This window comes from Conger conger, chromosome 4 (assembly GCF_963514075.1).
Source record: "Conger conger chromosome 4, fConCon1.1, whole genome shotgun sequence".
In the NCBI taxonomy this organism is placed as follows: domain Eukaryota; kingdom Metazoa; phylum Chordata; class Actinopteri; order Anguilliformes; family Congridae; genus Conger; species Conger conger.
In genome coordinates this window covers 62454399-62479653 of record NC_083763.1, presented here as the reverse complement: position 1 = coordinate 62479653, position 25255 = coordinate 62454399, and the positions used below count along the sequence as shown (strand labels likewise).

General features: G+C 38.9%; 1 protein-coding gene across 1 annotated transcript in view; it reads left to right on the top strand.

Annotated features, from left to right (window-relative positions):
* The window catches only part of dok6 (docking protein 6), a 61578-nt gene that overhangs the window by 13470 nt on the left and 22853 nt on the right, over positions 1–25255 (top strand). The window contains exon 2 of the mRNA XM_061240089.1: positions 19261–19368. Within this exon, the coding sequence (XP_061096073.1) occupies positions 19261–19368 (108 nt within the window). The remainder of the gene's footprint in view (positions 1–19260; positions 19369–25255) is intronic.

The window sequence follows — 25255 nt, the reverse complement described above, 5'->3', positions numbered from 1 at the left end:
CCATATCAGCGTGGCTCTTACAGTAGAATTATATTTCTGGACTTAGTGAGCCTATGAATGTTTTATGACAAGCTCAAGCCATGCATTGGAAATGAGCTGGAGAATGATACTGTGATTACTTGTTTCAGAGGTAGCACTGCATTTTAGATGAGAATCGAAAAGCCCTAGATGGAGTAATAAGCCCTCCATTTATGATTAGAAAGAACAGCTGTAGTCAGCAATAAATTCCAAATAAGTATGCAAAGCATAAACAGTTTTTGGAAAGGTAGAATCTGTATAACTGAATCGTTGGTATGTCAAGCGTGGTATTGATTATTGTTGGTCAAGTATCGCAACCAAGCTGTGCGTATGCAGTTTTGATATTAAATTCAGTTTGTGATCAAGGAACCCATTCTTTTAAGGTTAATTTATCATTATTATTTTTGTAGATGATAGCCAATATAAATATTTTAGCCTGTGCAATATTTTTTGGCGCACAGCTGGTCTTCCATCTAATTTTTTGCTAAAATTGATTTCTTATACTTGCTGATTTCATGGCCCATTGGGGAATTATTATTCACCTAAATATCTCAGACCGCTTTCACTTTTCAGTTTTTCAACAAGTGAATTTCCAATATTAACCATACAGTACAGGGTGTAATGAATTAGAAAACATTTACAGAGCGTTGGTATGGGGTTGCTTCAGCGTTTCCTTTATTCACAAACGTGTAGGTCAAATGTTGGCTGTATGCATCAGATTTTTGTATGTAATTTATTATTCATCGAAATGATCTCTTATTTGAAACATTTCTAGATATAGGATGTGAATACAAAGATAAGTGGAAATTTTACTCTGTGTTTTACTATGCCTCCGTGTATAACCGGACTCTTGGTGTGATGAGCCAGCAGACGGGTGATAGAGGTACAGTATATTTTTAGAGTGGCCTTTCCTGCCATAAGCCTGAACTCCAGATAAGAGCAAATGGACAGTCCTCCATAAAGATAGAGCACTCCAGCAGTCACACACATTCACATTCTGCTGATCGTCTGGAATTTTCATCGAAAGCTGCATGACCAGGAGAGAATATATATTAATAAAGAGTGGATTCTGCAGTCTCAAATGTATGCAGAATATTTATGGCCAGTTGCACTATATGCTATGGGGCATAGTAAGAATATTCCCCCTTTATGCAGTTCTGCCAACTTCTTTAGAAGTGACTGCTCTTTTGATTACATTTCTGCCTCTGTAGCTGTTGCCAGATTTTGTTTTCTTGCAGTCATGTTGGGATTTCTCTTGAATCAGTGTTTCTGGCTTTTCCAGGCCATGTCTTTTGTGGCTCCACTGTTCCAGAATCACTGAAAACATTACAGTCCGAGTATTAAACAACTGGGGAAAAGGTTCATACCAGTCTTTTTATGGGTGCTCCATTTGTTCTGCTGTCAGATATGATTGTGTATTTATTGCTTCTGATTCTTGATCCAGAACAATTTTATGGCATACCACAAGGCGAGGTCGTCTACAGAATTTGTAGGCGCTCAGCAGTTGAGAATATAGTCTGCATGACTCTGTTGAGGCAGTACATTACATTGCATCATTTATTTGCTTACTATTCTTGCCTCACCCAGGCAAGTTGTATAGCCTGGACATTGTAGTACATTGCCCATACTGTTTGACAGGGACGTCATTTCAGTGAAGTTTACGTTTCAGCCTTCTGTTAAGGTGCATGCCCCCCCCCCCCCCCCCCGCACCCCTGCACCCCTGCACCCCTGCACCCCTGCACCCCTGCACCCCTGCACCCCTGCACCCCTGCACCCCTGCACATTCTGCCTATGCTGGACATTAGCGCATCATCACTTTAGCATATCAGCTCAAGTACAACATTAGCATGCTACTGAGGATTTCTTAATCCACACTCTTGCGGATATGCATCCAGGTTCATATGCTACCCTGTGCCCTGTAATGGTGGTTTTAAAGAGTGAGCTTTATAGTGTATATCCTCCTTATCTCACACGTGATTTGACTATAAATCTGGTTTATCCTCTACATAAAAAGTATAGCATATCATTACATAGTATGAATACATATGCATTTAAGAATTTCCAGTTTCTTTTTGTATACCATTGAAGGTTTTTCAAAAGTTCAATTAAGAATAGTTTTGACATAATTTTCACCATTCGTATGGATGAAAGACTTTTGTGGACATGCACATTTCAGTGTTTTAGAGCACCCCAGAACAAATTACTGGGTTCTGCATTCTGCACCAAAACTTTTATCGTCCACACAGTCCATGTGATTATTAAATAACTTTTGTTGGTTTGCTGGGTTGTCAATCACAAGTGAGCAAGCCTGCTCTGAATGTATAGCCACATATCCATTGAACTGTTTCATCCTTTCTTTCAGTATCTTAATAGTTTCGTTTCAAGGTTATGAAGTGTCTAATGTGCGGTGAACTACTGAACCTGTCTCTCTAGGAGACATTACAACATTGGTGTTAAGAACGCACCTATTTCAGTAAAACAGGCTAACGTGTGTCTGTACACATTTCTTACCCTGTTAAAAAGTTGCATCCCTATCTTTGCCTGTTTTATTTGCTCACACTCAGTGACTTCTATAAACTTGTTGTCCCATGGTATCCCATAAAGGGTGTCTCATTCCTTGACTGAGTTCACAAGGACTTGACTGTCTTTAAGCCCAATGATTAACTGTAAACTATACTTATTGAACTTTTCCTGTATTAATTCAGAGCAGGCTTTGAAGATTTTTAGATTAAAGATTAACAGAGGATTTTTATTTCAACATATTCTTGTATTATAATAGTTGGTGGATCTGCACAATGGCTGCTTTGAACAGCTAGCTGTGAACAAGCTGAATTATCACTGCAAACCATCTGTACTTTCTAACTAATCCTACCTTGTAGTGATAGATAAAGAAGCACTGGTCTGATTGATCACATTAAGTGTTTCTCAAAATACCGATGTTTGTACCCATGTACCCTCTGAAATCTCAAACTTCTGTCAGCAAGTATTAATATATAGGCATGTAAGCATTTACCAGTCAGTACTGACTTCAGTGGTGGATTTCACACATGGGCAAGGAAATCAATTTCAGTTTATATGATTGCACTTTTTATAAGCAAGGTTACTTACCATCCAGTATATTAGGTTTTCTTCATCGTAAAGCACAGCTGATTTATTGGCACTGGGTTTATTATAGTCAACGCCTGTGCAAAGGTTTGGCACAGAGATTACACAAAAAATGCGGGAGATCCTCATCCACAATGAACGAGTAAGAAGAAATGCAGATGCAACTGCGGATTACGATATACAGCCCACATGATGGACAATGCACGCAACTTCCCAAATCACTTACAGTAGTGTATACAACCACAGCTAGAAAAGCAGTCTTCATGCAGAACATTCTGTGTCACCCCTGAGATGGACCCATCAAGACAATAGGCATAGGATAACACAATGTCTCCTAAAAAGACACTGGAGTGCCCCATCTATATGACTGAGCTCTCCTCACTTTGCACGCTGCTGGACTGTGCCTTGTAAAATGTACAACCAATAAATGTCTTTAACCAATAAAGTCCCTTCTTCTATTGTTACTGGTTTAACCTAACAACCAATAGCCCCTCCTGTTACTCATCATGTGGCCCATGGGCCAGATAGGGTGTGTAAAGATGAGTAACATGGAACAGTGTGGGCCTCTGAAAACGGAAGAAAGCTGTGGCAGTCATGTTGTCTCTCCTTAACAGGGACATGCTTGTTTTTCAGGACTGGTAGAAAGAGCTGTCGGCTATGATGGATGGAACATTAACATGTTAACAATGTCGCTATGATTCCTGCCTCATTCTAAACTGGACATTATTCTAACAGAGAGGCTACGGTGTAGTAGTGAGGGACCATTCTCAGTAGCCTAGGTTTGCTGTAGAGATTGTTACCATACATAGCTTGTCCTTGACAGTTGAAACCACTTCTGAAAAGACCTCAGGTATAGAGGTGCTATATTCCTGCTGCTGTGGATCTCTCATGAGACATATCGGACATGCACAGAGAGGCAGAATAATCAAAGGCTAACTTTTGAATTGTTAGAGGATTGACCTGCAATGCACTGTGCTGTCTTTTTTTACAAGTAAGTGAAGTTAATTAAACCAGACTAAGAGAACCATTTGCCAAGTTGGATAGTCCCACAGCCTGTCAAAACAGTTGTTAATGAACAAAGTTGTCTTCTTGGCAGGAATTAGCTGGGTCTTTTTCAGGTTCCAGCTCTGATACTTGTGGTGATGTGCTCCACAGTCTGGAATCATAGTTCTGACTATGCCGGCGGTCTCACTGGGCGATGCAGAATTGGCTAGTGTTGTCCAGGGAGACAGTCAGTAAGGTATTTTCAACAAAATCATGTGGTAGCAACTCATTTGGTCATTTGGGTGCCTGTGGACTGCCTGAGCCAGCTGTTCAGGATGCACAGTCCTTCAGCACACTGGCTTATCTCATGGACCGCAGAGTGAAAAACAGAGACAGCTGGCTGCATGCATGCTCTAATTTGTGCCTTCCAGTAATGTGATAGGCAATTTCAGTTACTTTTCAAATTAGGACATTCAAAAAATACAGATAAAAGGTTAGTCGGGGTTCTTCTGGTCACTATTGCATGCACTTCACTGCATACCTGGTGGCTCCATGTTGCCACAGGCAACTCTCCTTCAGTCTAGGCTATTCTATTAATAATCATTCACAATTAGCTCAAGGGCGAGTGTGGTTGAGGACTGGACTGCATGTGCTTTAGCCGCAGTGCTCCCTGCCTGGGTTTCTGTGGAATATTGGTGAAGTGACAGCTTTGTGACATTGGTTATTCTTCCAAGTGGGAAGAAAGGGGGGGTAATCCCCGTGCCCGCAATAAGGAAAGGGCTTGTTTTTATATTGAATACCAAAGCATCAGCAGCAGGCATATAATATTTATGTCTCTATTCTTTAGGATAGCTTAAGCTTGCCCGAGGGCTCATAGCTTGAATTTTTCCAGATCTCTCTGGGGGAGGGTGTGCCTGGCTGCACTAAATTGGGGGGGGGTGGGGGGATTGCTTGGCGCTTGGGAAAAGCAAACCTGATGGGTAGAGGTTAGTACTACTTCACTGAGTTTTACTTGTTCATCCTTGACAGTACAGACATACGTAGGAAACCCCAAAGTAGTAAACATCCTTGTCATGGAGTCATTTCTGAATTCCAGACATATGCAACAAGAGAAGAGTGAGGAAGAATACATAATATAAAATCAAGCTGAATGACCTGTCGGATTGGAAACAAAAGTAGCTGTAAGGGAACAACATTTCCAGAAATGTCCAACTGTAAGCCCTGTTGTCTGTCACCATCAGAAAGTGAATGCCGCCCTTGACTGAGGTCAGCTGTTTACCAAAGAGCGAGCTGGCCACAACGACAAGCAGGAGCAGGTATAATGAGAGTGGTTGGACATTTTCAGTTGCCAGTTGAGACGTATCACTGTTCAGCAGCAAAGAGGGAGCACAGGCTGCAGCAGGGAGATTTTTGTTCTGTCTGTCCCAGGTAGTGGAGGATCTATCAGCTGGCCACCCAGAAAGAGGGTCAGGAAAGTTGCCGGCTGACCTTGACACCTAGCACAGACGGTTAATACATCCCGAAGCAGTAAGATATCCCTGAGGACCACGTTCCGCTTGCTTCTGCAAGGTAGCTGCAACCTCCTTTTTATTTTAATGATATTTAGCCAAATAAGCAAAAGAAGTGTGAAGAAAAAGCTTCACCCAGGGATTAGTGGATGTTTCTTTTTTTAATCCACCTTGATACATACCTTTTGCAGGGTGCCTCATGAAATGAAGAAATGTAGAGTGAGCGTGTATGCACTGTTTTGTAAGAGGTCACATGATTGGATGTTTCTTACAAAAAATTCTCATCACGGGTGGCTTCAGCTGTGAAATGCCTCTTCATCAGGGTACCCAGTGGTTGTGTTTCCACATAGAGACCAGCCATGTGGTAGCCTGTGTTCTATGCTTGTTCTCCACAAATTTGAAATCCAAAAGACACAGTAATGTATCGTATTGGGGGAAAAAATGTGCACTAACCTCACAATACAACCTCTGAGAGTTTAATATTGGAGTATATAGGGATCATTTAATTTATGTTCCATTGCACAAATATGCCTACATTTATAATGTAGCATTTCTGCGAAGAAAGCCATGTGTATCTTAAAACTGTTCATAAAAAATGATCATTTTTGTTCTTCATTTAGCATTGTTTATTTATGAATCATTGGTATTGTGATGAGTGTCCCTCATTTGTCGGAGTGCATTCAGTGAAAGATTACATTGCATTACATTACAGGCATTTAGCAGATGCTCTTATCCAGAGCGATTTACACAACATTCTCTTTTTTCACATATCCACAATACAGCTGGATATACAGCATATGGAAGCAGTTCGAAGCAGTGTCCTACCTCTGAATGGAACATGCTACCTGTAGGTCAGAAGGCCATTTCCCTAGCATTTACACCACAGTGCCGCAGTACAGCGTGATGCATGATCCTGCATGCTGGTGCAGTGATAATGTCCTTTCTGCTGGGGTGACTTATAAGACAAGCTGCAGCCTTTCTGCTGAGAAAGTCAATCTGATTGCTGAAGACAGTGGTCTGGAGGTTGTGGTGTCTTATGCAGCTGATGAGATAACCTTTGTCTCTAAGTAGCCAGTGACATAAGTGTCATATTTGAGAGATCATATTTGCATTTTAAAGGTGAAGTACCAGTCTTTGTACGGACATACTTTTTTTTTCTTTTTGGAAACATCTAGCATATCTCTTATGTTATGGCTACTGTATGTACATCCATATACTGTATGTTTCTTCATGAAAAGGTCACATAACTCATAGGTTCCTTTCTGTGGGTATGGAAATGAACAAATTAGCATATTAAGTTAAACGACAATGCTGTGCTTCCTCTGTACTATACCTCTACATTGTACTGTAAAAAAAGGCTTATATTTGAAGTACTATAAAAAAGACATTTATTTTGATTTAAGTTCTGTCATTAACATTTTTGATGTGTCTTGTATTATTATAGGCTGAGAATGATTCGAAATTAAACAGAAAATGAAAGTTGGAAATATTGTGACAATTTTTTCAGTATTGTTCCACTAATACTGTTGCAAGGCAGCACAGAATTTTCATTGACCACTCATTTAGTCAGGTGTGCCTGCTTAGTGCTTTCACTTAATGCCAGTTTACATGTAGGTGTATATTGGTGCTAACATGGTGCACAGGATCTTAAACTCACCAGAATTATTATGAAGAAAATAAAAATGCATGACATATAAGGCAATTTCCCTTTTTGAGGAATTTTCAGGTTGTTTGTGGGAATTTATACTGTTAACAATATGTTTCAATTGTTTTTGTCCAAAGACATATGGACTACATTATATACAACACACAGACACATGTGTTTGTGTGTTTTTCTGTTTGTGTGTATAAGTGTCATCGGCAAACATAGAATTTCCAATGGGGAACCCTGACAGTACCCTGACAGAGTGATTAGTAGTCGCATATAATCTGTTAATTCCCTATCCCTCAGAGAATATTGCATTAGCACAGGGTCCCCACACACTTTAGTGTGCACCTGTCAGCATTCTACTATCAGCGGTTGCTATAAAATAAAGATATGAAGATTTGATGCTCCTGCATCAAAGTAAAAAAAAAAAAAGAAACACTGTTTATGTGGATCAATATAGTGTCATATGCTCACACAGACTATTAAAATCCATAGCCAAACTGACATTTCAATCCTACTTCAAGCACAGCACCATGTATAATCAATGCTTTTATGACAAAGTGGAACACAATTACTTGAGTTTCACAAACTCATTGCTTAGTTAAATGTACCATTGAATATGCAAAGGCCATAAATCTGTTATTCCAAATTTTCCAAGCCAAGAGCTGAGAACATAGGTGCAGTTTTTATACTAGTCCACAACTTGTTTCCAACTTGCAAAGCAGTGGAAAATGCTAATTTAGGGTTATGTGGCAACTGCTCTGACATTCATCACACCTTCAACATATTAGACTTATTGCAAGCTGACTTTTCTGATATATTTATTCGCCTCTTTACCTGTGCTAGTTGAGTGCATCTAATGTTACTGAGTGCTTTTATGCAGCCTGAGGTGCCAGATGCCCTATGATAAACACAAGTAAATAAAAATGCATTCATTATTATTGCACTCAGTTTTATAGAACACAAAAATCAATCTCAACTGAATGCACACAACTTTGATTACAAATCAATTAACGTTAAAGTTCTGACAACCACATTCTACGATCTCCATAGTTCTACATTATACACGTTTAGTTAGATTAATGTTAGGCTTCGGAAAAAAAGAGTGTACTAATCCCTAATCAGGCAGGCATCAAAAATACACACAATCAGTCAAAAAACATTCCCCACCCAAGATTGAATTGCTCATGGGAACTGGATTATGATGCAGTTTGTGGTACCACACATATAAAATCATGAGATTAATATCTTGTGGGTCCTCTTTTAGCTTAATGGTGGTTTAATACCTCTTTGGCATGCTGTGTAATTAGGTCTGGAAGCATTCTACCAACAGTGTATGCCGCTACAGTAGGTACTTCCAGACGTCCAGAAAGCTGGTTCCCAGAATTGTGATGCACCTTGTGAGCCATTTGTCCACAAAATGCACATTGAGATTTAAGTGGCGACAGAGATAGCCAACTCATGACCTAGATTCTTGTCTGTACACTGTTTTCACACTGACAAGTGGTGCTTTGGGTGCTGTCCTGTTATCCTATGCCTCAGGAATGTTCTGCCTACACTAATCTTAAGAAAAGCTCTTCAGATAAAGTGTGTAGTTAAACTCAAATATCATTGCTCATTAGAGGTGTGCAATTCCTGTTCCTATATGTAATGACAAACCCATTATTTACCACATGCGTATTCTTGACCATACAGCAATTCATTTTGAATTACAGTGAGCTGAACACACATAAACATGCGCATACACAAACAGGCATGCACACACGTGCACATACACACTGCAGAATCTACAAACTAAAATTTTGCATTCAATGTTTCTTTCACTGCTGACAAATAAAAAAATGCTGTTTTATTATAACACATTAGACAATGTAGAATTGTGTTTTCCTGTTACATGTATATCTATTGCCCTGGGTAAAACATAAGCAATTATTTATGAACTTGGTTTAGTAGAACTGGTAGAAACGGCTCTCATATGTACTTCTAATTTTCCACATTTAGAAAGAACATTGTGTTCTTATTCATAATTAACCAGGCTACTACAGAGAGGGAGTTCGTCTGATTCATTAGTCTCTGAATTGTGTGCAATCAGTAAACTCCATAAGGTACAGTGCAGTCAGTCTTTAGAGTTTACAGTGCACTGCTATTGACAGACTGTGTTAGCTGGATTAAAAAGGAGCCATCCAAATGTGGACCTCAAAGGGTGAATCGCTTAAAATCAGTGTTTTTAAAATGTGCCATATACTATGCCAGGTGGTTGCATCATCATGCCTTGCTCCTTAGGTTAGAGTGAGGGGATAGACCTGTTTTGCTTTATCTTTTATGTATTTGCTGTCCAGCTCTGACAATTCACTCATTGCACTACAACATTATATGTTTTGTCAATTTATGCTAATCACAAATTTTGTGAATGCGATTACTATTTGATGTACGATTACTTGGTATTTATCAAAATACACACGTCGATACAAAACTGTCTCTACTTGCGTTTGATAAATCCCCTGAATTTGTTAGTTCAGTTCCGATCACACATACATTTACACAGATTTCCAAAAATATTGATAAATGAGGCCCACTGAACATAAAGGTAATCCCCATCTTGACAGCCCAATGCAGTGCCAATCAAGAGTCCCATGACCAGTAATTCAGAACTGATCCATTTTATAACACAGAACAAGTATTGAGTCCAGCAGGAGGGCCCTCAACTCTGACCTCTATGAGATTGACCATGTGAATACGATCAGAAACACTAGTTACTCCACCCAGTTTTATTTATTTTTTACTGGAATTACGGCTAACAGTTCAGGGGTCAGAATACACACTGCTCTTCTTCTGCCAGCTAATTTGCTGTTATAGGCTTTTATTCTGCTTGTGTGTTACTTGGCTCTTAACTCTGTCCACGTTGCCATTTGAGTTGGGTTTCCTATTAGCCTTTCACAGATGGGTCAGTGTTTTGATTTGTCCCTGTCCAACAGTGCTTGGCCTGTATTGTTCTATTTAAATTGAATGCACATCAATGAATTAAATGACTCAATTTGTAATGCATAGGAAATCAAACAGATTCTTAATATAGCCATTCAAGTGTCCGGACAGACAGGCCCGAACATGCTTTTATACATAAAGTGAATTTCCTTTCCCTGTGAGCTCAACAGCACTCCCATGATTAATGTTAAAGTGGCCTTCCGGTGTGTTGTATAGTTGACTGAAATTCAAAGTGAGGTCTTCATTTGCATTCCTCGGAAATAATGGGCTAACAGATGGCCATGGGCAAAAAAGAGGAAGACAAACAATCCAATATTTATTCTTTCAGATAGATTTACATTTAGAACATTCAATTATACAATCATAGACTCTATTGGAACATACATTTAATATAAATTGTTAATATAGATTTTTTATATATATTAAAATAAGGATTAACTAAAGCTTTCTAAGCACACCTTGCTATGGTTTTGCTCACAATGCACTAAAAGTAGTCTTCTACTTACAAATAATTCAGTGGTTGTATTGTGTTTTGTAAACAGAGAAGTGTCAGGTAAACGGTGCCCTTTATAAATTGTAACACCAGCATTTCAGTTGTTTGTAAATGCCTTGTTTGTTGTGTCTTTCCCTTATGGAGTGCTGGTTAAACATAGAAACTGTAATGATATTAATTTCTCTGGAAAAAGCACAAAAAGTACAGAGATTGTTTCTCACCCAGTACACGTCCATATACACTGATCTAGTACATCAAGCTTTCCGTTTTAATGACTTGTATCAGATGGCCTGCCACAAGGTCATGATTTGCAGCATTTTTGTTGACTAGGGGGACAAAACTTAACGGCACATAACACTCGATTAATTTAGCATGTCACTAGCAGAATGGTCCTTGGTATCCTTCAAGTGTCCAGCAAATCCATTTCCATGGATTCTCTAAACTCTAACTCTAAACTCTAAAATCAAATATTTGTGTGCAATTTCTTAATGAAACAAGTTCATTACTGTGGCAGCACTGTTTTGTTACTTGCTTATACACCATTATATTTTAATTGAATTGTTTATTTACAGGGACAATGCACACATTAAGTCAGGAATTTTCATCTATATATGCATGGGCTACATGGTTTTTGTTGTGGGAAGAAATCAGGCCCCCAGAGAGAACCCTTGAGAATTGGGGATAACATGCAAACTGTCTTTTTACCTTTTCATAAAAAAAATCAACGCCTCAAAGTACTGCATTTCCTGCGTAATTATCCTACACATTTCCTAATGAAAAACCCAAAACAATATGAGAAAGAGCTGAATACAGATTTACTTTCTGCCACTGCACGCTGATGGAGCTCTGGCATGGTTGCCAGTGGGACTTGAGAAGCAGAAATGTGCTTGGGAGGGAGGCTTTCAGAAGATAATGGGAAGATGTGCTTAGCAGAGAAAAGTGAACATTAAATGTAAAATGAAACTGCTAATGTGGTGCGCACAATAAAACCTGCTTTTAAATGCGTTTCTGGCCACATGGACGGATACATTTACTTACATAAAAGTGCATTAAACAGTGCAAGACAAACTGTCCATGCACTATCCCCTGTTCCAAATACAGATGCAGATTATTCTGCTGGTTGAACGGTACAGATACAATGTTGTCTCTAAACACCTCTAGCTCTTCGTATTGTGCTAATACGATAGTTACTGTGCTACTCTTGTGTTGAATGGAGTATCACAGAGAACCCTGCTCCTTGCCAGTTAAGGTATGTCCACAGATCTATTTTTACATTAATACAATCACCTTGGTAATTGAGCCTTTGTAACATGCCATAAAATCTTGCATTGCTGACTTATCTGCGAAAAAAGCACAATAGTGAGATAATGAACTTTAAACAGAAGCTAACATTTTTATATAATTATTTGCTTTTATATAATTTAAGGTCATTTAAAATAGTTCAGATAATAGCAATGTATATTCACTGTAACTGGGGAAAAAATTTAAAAGAAAAAACAGCAGGCAGTTATGTGCACACACACGGCACCATGTTGTGCAGTTGAGGGAGTGCTTTGCTTCTTTTAGCCTCTACACTGTTCTTGCTATCATTCTGATACAAGTCAACCTTGGTCTCATCTGTTCACAAGACCTTTTTCCAGAACTTGCTGTCTCTTTTAGGTACAACTGGCAAACTGTAACCTTCCCATCCTGTTTTTGATGCTAACTAGTGGTTGGCAACTTGCAGTGTAGCCTCTGCATAGCTCTTTGTGAAGTCTTCTATGGACAGTAGTTACTTACACAGCCATGTCTGCCTCCTTAAGAGGGGTTCTGATCTGTTGGACAGGTGTTTGGGGAGTCAACAACTGTTGTGGTCTTCCATCGCCTGCCAGCCCCTTTGTAATTACTGAGCTCACTCGTTGTTCTTAATGATGTTCCAAATGGTAAGCCTATTGTCTGCCTCATAGTGGCTTCCTTGACTGTTATTGGCACAACTCTGGCCCTCATGTTGACAGATGCCAATGACAGACTCCAAAGGCAATCAAAAGCCTAGAATCAAGACAAGATACCGAAATATTTCTTATACCTGCTCTAAGGAAGCGATTGTATGGCTTGGCTGGCTTAGAATCCAACTGTTCAATTACTTTTAGTCCTCTGAAATGAAGGAACTGTGTATACTACAGGATGTAATTCCTGCATAAATCACCCGATATGGATGCACATACCATCAAGTGAATGGTGACAGTCTGCAATTTCACCTCATACTCATTCATATCTAAATGTAATGTGCTGAAGTGCAGTGCCAAAAAAATATTTCACTGTATACCCATACTCATACTCTTTTTACTGTACTCCTAAAGATACTTTTTTTTTTTTTTCATATTGTAATGAAATTAAATTCCTCTTTTTAGAATAGAAATGACTAAGCAGACAAGCCATGAATAGGGAATACAAATTCGAATGCTCTTTTTATCCCCTTTGTCCATATTCACACAGTGCTTAGCCACTTTGCTCTTTTTGTGTTATTGTTATAGTATAATTACGTTTTTATTCCTTTTTTCCTTAGCCTAACATAACTTAATTGAGTTATACAAAAGCACATTGAAACTGGTTAGCTGAAATTGTTGCCAACCGTGAATGGAAACTTGAATATGTACTGTATTAATGAAATACGACATTTTAATCTGCACAGTCTCATAGTATCTGCCTCAAAACAGTGCAGTTCCTTAAACTGTAAACAGCATTCAGCTCTTAAATATTTCACAGTCTGCAAAGGAACTGAAATAATCTCCATATGCTTGCATTTTATACGCAAGATGAGACTAATGATCACAAAACCGCCAAAGGCAGTTTTCATTTTCATCACAGGAAAGTTACATATATTATTTGAACTCTGCTGAGCTGAACAGTGTTTGAAAAAGAATAATTTTCACTGTAACTATATATTATTTCATCAGTTTGTTTACAGATGCTTACACACACATTTTTCAGCGTTTAACTATTTTTGCATGTTTATTTTGGATTTTCTTTTCTTTTTTTTCGCCCAACATAACATTCTTCATCCTGCTAGTCAATCCACTGTCACCATATGCTAAAAACAAAGGCTGTTGGTTTTCATTAGCCTTGTTTACCCCAATAAAAATGACCTTTCCATGTAATTTTACTACGGTATGTCAGTTAAGAGATAAAGTAAACTTTTTAAAAGAAGGGCATTCAGTCCTTTTCTGCAGTTTTACAGCAATTTAGGAAAACAAATTTCAGTATGAACAGGGAAAAATTGTTAGTGTCACAATGCAAATGTATTAATACTGGGAAATTAAGACACACACAATATTGGTCACAATATTTGTTTCAAAATGAGAGCATCATTCAAAAGTATTTAAAATGAGTTAGCTTCAACAGTCGTTATCTGAACACTTTTTTTCATTTGTATATTGAGCTTTCGTTGTATCTCCTGATTGACCACTTAACTAATAACTGCCATTGGGCTGATTATATTTTTAGTTGATTACATTGTAGCATTAGTTGATTAATTTCACCATTAGTGGCTTCCTGTTTGATGATACAGGAGCAGTGTAATTCCTACAGTTGCAGCAGGCCCGTGCACAGATAAGACCTCAACATATGTCTGAGCATGTGCCCCTCTGTCCTGCTGATTTTTTTCCTTTTCCTGCTGACCCGATTTGCTGGCCGCTGCTCTTTGCCCAATGACTGCATTCCCTTTGGGTTTATGGGCAGGGCATGCACTCAATCAGGCACACGATTAGCACACAAGAGCACCCTCTTCAGCACAACGACTTTGCCTCTCCCCAGCCCCGGGTGCTTTATACCGCTCTGTGAGAAGGCTTTGAAATATCTACTCATTCTCAGCCAAGACTAAGTTCAATTTTGGTAATGAGGTGAGTAAAAGTGACATAATTTGTCATGTTCTGACTATTTGAATGGATAGCAGTACTCTATACAAGATAGCTGGAAAGATGGATGAGGTATATTTTCATAGGTGATATCTATCGACATGATCCATTTGAAACTTTTTTTGCTGGTGATTTTGCATACAGCTCGTATGGAACTATGAAGCTACATGTCGTGCATATCTGGCCATTTTATAAATCATGACCACAATGCAGTATTACGGTAATAAATCATTTTATTACATTTTTTTACTGTATCAACATTAGCATACATTAGCTGCATTCTCCATTTCTCCCCCACAACCACATACTTACTATGCAGAAAGTGGCCCTGTGTACCCCCCTAATCTTTCCCTCTGTACTCTCCTCTCCACCCCCTGCGCCATCAAATTTACCTTTGCATGTTCTGGACACAGGGCGGCACGGATGGTGCAGTGGGTAGCACTGCCGCCTCACAGCAAGGAGGTCCTGGGTTCGAATCCCCGTCGGCCGGGGCCTCTCTGTGCGGAGTTTGCATGTTCTCCCCGTGTCTGCGTGGGTTTCCTCCGGGTACTCCGGTTTCCTCCCACAGTCCAAAGACATGCACGTTAGGCTGATTGGAGAGTCTAAATTGCCCGTAGGTATGAGTGTGTGAGTGAATGGTGTGTGTGCCCTGCGATGGACTGGCGACCTGTCCAGGGTGTATTCCTGCCTTTCGCCCAATGTATGCTGGGATAGGCTCCAGCCCCCCTGCGACCCTGTTCAGGATAAGCAGGTTCAGATAATGGATGGATGGATGGATGTTCTGGACATGATTTTCTGCAAAGTGTGAAAACCATAACAACACCACATTTACCATTTTATATATTGAAAAATGTCTATGCAGGCCCCTGGTTGTAATTCGGCACAGTATACCTCAAGACTTAATAAAATCATGCAGTATGGAAATGTTGTATTGAGCACATTTATATATTCAGCTTGTATATTGTATGTTTAGATATTCTATGAAACAGTGTCTCTGAGTGACCATGTTCTTTTCACTCATGTCAAAAAAACTTCATTAAAAACATAGATAAAATAATAATTGTCAAAAGAGACTTTCATTAATTAGTCAGCATGATTTATTGGTAACATAAAGGGATGACTGTAATGACAGAAAGGCATGTCATGTTTTGTTGGATTAGGACCAGGGTCAGAAAACCTGATCGTAGTGGGCCGCAGGGTGTGCTGTTTTTGTTTTAACCTTAAAATAACCGATTCAGAACAAGTTTATGTGAGTGAACTGTGTAATGAACTGCTTTCATTGATCAAATAAGTGTTGAGTAACAATGAAAGCCAGCGCACCCGACCCTGGATTTTAGGACCTATTGGTTGTGTGAGAATGGGTTTGTGTTTTTTATGATGCAACATTAAATATGCTCTGGCAACACAATCGGGTTGCAGAAGATTTCATTTCCTAAACTGTCTGTATATCATTTTTAAGCAACCCTTAAAAGGTTAACGGTTACATCAAGGGGCACAGTATATGACAGAAATCTGAGCAAATCAATACTGTAGAATGTCAAGTTCAGTTCTTCCCTCCACACCCCCACCTCCCTACTGCTCATGAAGACCATCGGATGAGTAAACAAAATTAATCTTGCTCATGGAAGCAATTCCAATTGAAAAGCTGTGAGGGGTAAGCATACATCACACAAATGAAGATTGGCTACCCTGAACAGGAAATACACACCACTGCTGAAAATGACAATTCCAAGACCCTGTTTTAAATCTCTAATTGGATTGCTGGGTGTGCATCTATAATATTTTCTGCTAGTATCATTATGATTGCTTAAACATCGAGTGTTGAACGGGAAATTCTTTTTTTAAGCCCCTTGTTTTCAAAGTGGCATTACTCTGTGTTAACTGAGAAGCAAGCCAGTGATCAGGCAGGGCCAAGTCTCAGACTGCGGGGGGGGAGGGGGAGGAGAGGAGAGGAGGAGGGAGAGGGGGGATATGGATCGGGCTCCATCAGTTTGTTTGTTTGTTTGTTTGTTTGTTTGTTTCTGTATGTGTGCATTTGTTTGTGCCTGTGTGCGTTCGTTCGTTCATCACCCTGAGTACCCTATGTCAGCCACAAGGTGGCGACCATTATAACTAGGCCCAGTCTCTCAGTTTGACTGACAGTACAGCTAATTCAAACAGCCAGGAACCGTATCGTCTCTGTCACACATCTAGTCAGTCCATTATTTATTTACATATTTATTTACAATTAATATCTAAGTGAACAGAAGTGAACCTAACCTCTAAATGTTACAATGTTAAACATCTTCAAATTTTATATGTTTTTATATGCATACGTTTGAGATCTCTCCACAGATTAATATTCAAGTCTGGGAATTGTGGCCATTCCAAAATATTTATCCATCTTTTCTGGAGGTACTTACTTCATGGTTGATTTTGAGGTATGCTTTGGATCATTGTCTTGCTGGAATACCCAACCTCTCTTCAACTTCATTAATATAATCCACTTTGAGGCGGTCTGTTATTGTGCTCTTCGCGTCGAGTGGCTCTTTGCCTCCATGTCAGTCATTATTCTACATTATACCAAGCTCTGGGTGAATACGCGATTCTGATTGGATGCTAGGTGGTGGTTATTTTCATATAATTGTTCAATGTTTGGGAGGTAGTCCCGGTCAAGCCTAATCACCATTCTAAATTCATATGTTGCCTGCTATTTGCTGCAATTTAAGGAGAGATTTTTTTAAATGACCACGACTTTGTCATGCCAATAAAGCGACTTGCATTTAAAGATTGTGAAATGGTTTGGTGTAGTACAGTAAAACATCAAAATATTAATAGTTGTAAAAGCTCTAGTGTTTAGCTAGTGAGAAGCTGGCTATGTTGGCTAAATTGTATGATATAGTTGTGTAATCTGTAGCCCAAGATGATTTTGGCATATTTTCAGTGGAAATTGCGCATAGGCAGTTACAACACTGCTGTAAACTCCCGTACGTCAAAGAATCTTGGGGTGACTCTTGATAACTGCCTCACCATGGCTCCGCAAGTATCCTCCACTGCCAGAACCTGCAGGTTCTTTCTGTATAATATACGCCGTATCCGTCATCTCCTGACTGAGAAAGCCACCCAGCTCCTAGTCCAGGCGCTCGTCATTTCCCGCGTGGATTACTGCAACTCCCTCCTAGCCAGTCTCCCAGCGTGTGCCATCAAGCCCCTCCAGCTGGTCCAGAATGCTGCAGCCCGCCTGATCACCAGTCAGCCCAGGTCGGCTCATGTCACCCCGCTTCTCATTGGCCTCCACTGGCTTCCTATTGCCGCACGCATCCGTTTCAAGGCCCTAGTGTTGGCATTTCAGGCTGCTAAGGGGACTGCCCCACCTTACATACAATCCCTGATCGCTCCCTACTCCCCAGCTAGACCAATCCGATCTGCCAGCTCTGGTCGCCTTACGGTTCCCTCTCGAACCTATGCACTTGTAAGTCGCTTTGGATTAAAAGCGTCTGCCAAATGACTAAATTGTAAATGTAAATGTAAATGTAAAAGGTGGACCGGGAATTACGAATAAGAAACCAATTTAAGTCTAGTTTAAAATCAAAACTGGACTCTCTATTTTGATCAGAACTTCATCAACATATGTAATCATAGGAACATGCTGAAATGGTAGCCACCTTAACGGCCTGAAGTAGTTAATGCCAGCTCCGCTTTACATCGGGCTTTTCTTGCATCGTGTGTTAAAACCGTGTTATGACCACCTCGTCATGGATTATTCCTTACATAGCAGACTGCCTTGCCATTATTCTTTACTTAGGATACAACTGTTTTTAATGAAGATTTGTAATTGGTGTTACTAATAAAAAGTGTTGAGGGGACCCAAGGCATAATTTGATCAATATGATACCTATGCTTTATTGATTACATGAAACGTTCCCTTTTCTGAATGGGCTGATGCTTTGTATGGGCTCTGTGAGTGAGTGTGCCCTAATTCTATGTCTGACCTTGGAGCAGTCCTCAGGGTAACAAGAAACTTGAATCTGATAAAGCTCGGCGTCTGCAAGTAGAAAAACAGCAAACCGAATTTAGGGCTTTTCGCTATGTATTTCTAATCAATATATGGTAAGCAACCTGCAAGATCTACTGTAGTAGGGCAGAATAGGAAACTCCCCTGTCTTGAAAAACCCATCATGATGATGAATTGCTCATGGATTTGTTTAAACGTACTTATGTTTGCAGTAGCGTATGGTTTAGAATTTTAACATGAAAGAACTTAAAAAGATGTAAGGATCCAAAACTATTATCTCAAGCAAATCACAACACAACAACAAAACAATGTTTAACTTGATAAATCTATCTATCAATAAATAATATTTACAGATAAATAAATATGCCAGCTCACACCTTTTTGTACTTTAGTACTCTGAATTTGAACAGTTTCTAGTTTATATGCTCTTTAGGTAGTCTTAGTTTAATTTTATGTATGGTTTAATCAGGACTGCTTGAAAGATGTTTTCCACCCAAGCCCTCTGATCGATAAATGAATTCCCTTATATCCAGTAGCCTCCACTATGTCTGCATGTTGTTTTGAGTCAGTTAATTGCAGGCTTTGAAGACTGAGCCGTCAATTTCCTAATGTCAAGATTTCCATTTCTTTGACAGATCTTCAGGAGATGTTGGCTGGTATTTAAGAAGGCATCAAGTAAAGGGCCACGGCGACTAGAAAAATTTCCTGATGAGAAGGCAGCTTACTTCAGGAATTTCCACAAGGTGTGTGTACTGTATTATTCAGTAATGGGAAAATTGTGTTCATGAGACCAAAATGAAAAATATTGAGACATAAATGAAGTTATTTTAAAACCAATGAGATTTACAGAAAATGCCACAGAAGGACGTTTGAGTGAGATTTTAATGTTTGAGTTTGTTATATAAAAACAATTCCCTGTGAATTTCATGCTTACATTCTATGAAAAACTTCCACTTTGAAGCATACATCATACGCATGAGTTAAGGATGTACTGTTCTGTGGATTGACTGCTTTTTTCCCTGTGTTTTGTTTCATTTTTAAACTACAAAATGCAAACCATCTCATACCTCAGCCATACCATCATGCACCCAGCTCCTGCCAAATGGCTGAAGCTAAGCAGGGCTTGGTTATTACTTGGATGGGAGACCTCATGGAAAAACTATGTTGCTGCTGGAAGTGGTGTTGGTGGGCCAGTAAGGGGGCGATCTTCTCTCTGGTCAAAATATCCTCAGTGATGGGGACAGTGCACTGTAGGTGATGCCTTCTTTCGGATTAGATGTGAAACCGAGGTCCTGACTCACTGTGGACATTAAAGATCCCATGACACTCTTCGCAAACAGTAGGGGGGTTCTCTCTCGCTATATAAATGTAATGATCTATCTATTAATTGCTGTAACCAAGGTGACAAGTCACTTGATTTACTTAACCACTAAAATGAGCTCTTCTGATTTGCTGATTATACTGTCATGTGCAATCTGAGAATTCCACTCATTGCCCAGATTTGATGTATTTCTCAATAGCTAAATAAATATTGTAAATATTTGTTAATCATAATTTGGTGTTATCTATTACTCTAGTACTATCTTGTTTGTAATGGACATCAGGCATATTGTGACCCTCAGATTCAAATCCGGCCCAGTTTTATTTCCTCCCAGGTAATTAACTGCATAATTAGTGCTACTGACTGGCCAGACTGTCTTCACACTTAAAGGGAGGAGGGTAAACCAACAGTTTTCTGCCCTTGAGGACCGTGATTTTAGGAACAGGTCCACTCGATCCACACCCAATACCACCCACACAGTGAAAGATCAACTTGCCAACCTCAAATGCAAATGTATGTGCAATCTGCTTCAGAGAATTATATCAGCACCAGTTAGTAGCATACTTTTTGTGTCATTGAATTAAGTCCTATGCATGGTATTCTGTTGCCTTTAGTTTCTTGACATCACTACAGATGTCTCAGATTGCACAATTATCTGTGGAAGGATCTTTTTAAATAGCCTGTTCAAATATATTTGGTTAGCCGTGCTGCAGTATACGGTATATAGATAGATGGATAGACAGCATGATGTGTATTGTTATTATTGCTGTATCAACATGTAACATTCGGTGGAAATACAACTTTGTAGCTGGTGTTTACAGCAAATTACTTGCATCCTTGCTATAATTGCTGAACCCCAAAATGCACTATGGGCCAGATTTATGTACATGAAACTCGCAGTGCAAAATGATGGTGTGTTGGTGTAGTCGCATCGCAGTCTGCCTGAAATTCACGTCTTATTTATGAAGGCTACAGCTCATTATGTAATCAGCGATTGGGACTGCCTACAAACCGCATTTTGCGAAAGAGGCAGATCAGCGCATTCAAAATGTGTTTAATGCAATGAATATCTTCACTGTATGTGTGTGTAAATATTTTCTGTGAAAAACACACAGCCTTAATTATTGCTTTACATTGTAATCATTCATTCATATTTTATATTAATAATCTATTTGATTTCTGTCAAATTCTGTGTCTCTCTCTCGCTTGCTCCTAGGTCTATGCCTGTTATTTAGAGGCGGATATATTTCGCTCACAATCAACCCTCGTTAATTGCTTGAACTTCAGTCAATTCAACAGACTACATAATCGGGACACACATATATCTCCGCCCTTTATTTGAGCGACCTACCCTTAAATGCAAATGCATTAAGAAGAGAAGCGCAGCTTGCAGTGACTCCCCTGGATAACACGCATACTGCGGTTCCAGCCCCGTGCACCAGTTTGATATATACAACGCTTCTTGCATCATATGTGCGCCTGAAAATTGTTGCAAAAGCCATATGCAAATTTATTAACATACTGTATAGAAAGATTCCAAACATTATAATGTGTTCACCTGCTATTTTTTGATTCTGGTACATTCGCAGACATTTTGAAGTCTGACTGGAGTTTGAGAAATGTGGCACAATTTACTTGTTTTCAGAACTAAATCCCCTTTTCTTGAAGACTGGTTTAAAATTGGAAAATGTCTGCAATATGTCTGCAAGTCTAAAGGTGGTGAAAAGGTGACCTTTTCAGGGATTTGGCAGAAATGCATCAGCAATTTGAAAGAAAAAAAATCATTTCAGAAAAAAAAAAAGGAGGAGGAGTAAATCATATCACATACCATATCAATACACATTCATATACGCAAATAATTATTATTTGCAGTTTGATTTGTTCTCATGTCATTTTAAGTTATTTTTATAGGTACTGTATTGAAGCACACTGGAAAATAAATACATAATTAAAATAATTCTTGTCATTTTTTATTTTGCTTTGAATTCCTATTTCCTTCTGTTATTGCTTCATAATTGGTTCTGAATCCATTCTGTGATTCATTGCCTGCAATGTTATCAAATCCACTGCTCAGACCGTCTTTTTAATTCCCCATTACTGTTATTTGCATACTGGTTGCTAATGAGAGGTCTTTCTGATGATGATGGCTTTACCCTCACATGGAAAACAAAGTTATGCAGTTCACAGGAATTTCTGGGGTAATTAAACTGCCGCTTAAACAACACCGTAAGGCGTCAAAATAAACCACATTTTGATGTTCCAGTGATATTAATATTAATGCTAATTGCTGAATTGCTTCGAAAATTAACATATTTGAAATGAGTGTGAGGCAGCTTGTAAACGATTTATTTCTTTTCATTAGTTAACTGCTGTGTGCATCAGTTAAAATGAAAAATATTGTTATAAAGGATACAAAAACAAACAACCAAAACAACAAAAAAAAAGGAAAAACTGGAAGAACAGAACAAAGCTATTTCTTGGTAAATGATGAATTCACACTGTCCCTGGAGGCGATTTGACCTTGTCTTACTGATTAAATGCCAGGCTAAGAAAAAAAGAGAATTAATCTTGTCCTCTGACTGGGAATTGCCAACTGACTGATGATAGCTACCAATTGATATTTGCCTTTTAAGAATGCTCTCTTAATGCTATTCTAAACAAATCAAGTATAATTAGAAGCAGGGTTATCTAATCTTTTTTGTCATTCATTTTATTTTTGTAGTTGATCTTTTTAGCTTATTATCTTTTAATCCTGCCACACATGGTAAAGTTTTGTTTGTCTTTACAAAGTTTAGCTTATTCAGTGTCAAAAAAATATGAGTTCTGTGCCCCCCCCCCCCCCCCCCCACCAAAAAAAAAAAAAAATGAATGTCCAAGGGGCAGTGCTAATTTTAGATGCAGCACAACACTTGACAGTGTCCATTTGTCAAAGTTGTTGACCCTTTCATCCATGTCTCTTCATTTTAGACAAGCCCTGACCTTGGTTTTCTTCAGGACAACCCTGACCGATAGTTTTACCACATGTAGGTTGTTTATTTTAAATCACCCTTTGTGATTTGTCTGTGGAAATGATATAGCTAGTACAATTGTATCTAAACACATTTAACAACTTGCTTATGGGAATTCCGGTCATTCGAAGGAGATAATATCTTATTTTAGTTTGTCAGTCCCCTGAAAAAATTCTAATTAAGACTTTATAGAAAACATGCTGAACAGTCTGATTAAATTACAAGTGAAGATGCAGCAAATGATTGGGATATGATGCTACTTTTGATTTTGTTATATGTCATTCAAAATGTCACCATTACCCAATTAAACAGTTTAACAAGATTGCTCTTTCTGCTGAATATAAAGTAGATGCCATTAGGCTTCTGTAATTCACAAAAATCTTTTAGGAGACTTTATTTTAGCCTAAGAATGAGAGCATCTGCATAATGTAATGCATACGGTTTGGTGGGTATAAGCTCTTTTACACTTGCACTCAGACATGCTCCAAGCAGTTCAGGGCATATTGAAGATAGTGGAGGGGAGGGGTTTTGATCTGGTCTTATCAGGTTTTCAATGCAGGGACTGCAGGCCTAGCTGTCATGGATCAATGACCTTTGCTGGGTTTGAATATCGGCCACACAGGTGGCTGGCACAGCCCAAAGGAAAGCAGTTTGTGTAGAGTCCCAGAGGTAGAAATGGCCCTCATTATGCTTGCACTGGTTTTGTCACCCGTTCTGTGGTTGTGGCCTTAAGAACTCCTTAGAGGTACGGGTAGTGAATTTTCACTTTTAACTTAACTGGTCCCACTGCTTCAGAATACCAGTCCCAAATCAGGCCCCAAAAATCAACTCTGGAACAGTTGTATATGTTTTTTTTTATTTTAAATTTTTTATCTAACTGTTAAAATTGGTCTAAAGGAAGTCCATACTTGTGATTCCATCACTTCCCTTTTCACTAGAATGTACAAATGAGGTAACGAGCATGCAAAATCTTTGTCATCCATCAGTGTGGGAAGCCAAAGTCAACTGTCAATTCAAAAGAGACCAATAGTAATTGACCATAGAGAACCCAAGGATACTGGTTTACCAATTATAGAGAGGTTGTATCTTGGGTCACCGAGTCTCAAAAAGAACCATAAAATGGCACCTCCTTTTTTGGGAGATATTTGGTTTTATTTGAAAAATGTAAGATTTTGGTTGAATCATGAATAAAGCACACTACTTTATTGGAAAATAAAACATGTCAATAATAGTATTATTTTATAGATTACCATATTTTTTGTGCATATTCATTAAGGGTGCTAATAATTCTGGACCTGATTGGATGTGATCCCCACCTCTGAAGTAGGGTGGAATATGTCCCCTCTTGCAACCTAAAAATGCCACCGGCAACGTTTGTCTGAGTGCACTAAAAAAACTGTGCTTTTCCATCTGACCTGACAGAAATAATACTGTGCTGGAATATAAGTGGAATAAAGGAAAAATGCTCTTCCTATTGGGTCTCACACTTTGCAGGGAATTTATACAGTCCCTGCACCCAGCCATTTGTACATAATGTATGTGCATAATTTGCAACCTGACTCACATTGCTTCTTGTCTGTTAAATATAGCCTACAGATTCTTTGCAGAATTCATAAAACGTCAAGCTCGCCAATCACCTCTGAAATATTTCACTTGTTGACATAGTAATGAAGCCGATGTGCTTGTGGATGTTTTTCCAAAGTACAGTAATGGAACAGTAATTCCCCAGTCCGTATGGGCAGTGTACAGGTCGTCTTGTTTCTCAAACAGCCCAATTCTCCTCTGCGGGCAAATTAATTTACTGTGACATGGGAAATGTGCCAGTGCTTTGTTCTGAGTGCAGTACAATAAGGTGATGGGAGTAACTTGTCAGGACAAACGGAAAATGTTGACGTACAGACTATACAGGTATTTAATTTAGTGTAATTGTGTAGTTTTCTATTCTGCTAGTTTGCTACAAACACAAGAGCAAGCTTTCAGTTGATGGCCTCATTATGCTGAACTCTGAACTCCTGATGTAGCCTGTGTATGTATTGTACATACGCCATACTTCCCTGAGTGATGATGCATCACTCCATTCAGCTTGCTTTCATTTATGGCATTGTGAAAATGTATGTGTGTGTGTGTGCATATATGTATATATATATATATACAGTATATGTAAGTGACATTAGTTGTTAAGTTGTTTTACTTTTACAGTTTATCAAACCATATACAGGTACATTTGTACATTTGCCATATATAGTCCAAATGTTGGGCATGCTACATGTTGGGAATAAACCAATGTGTATTCTCAGGATG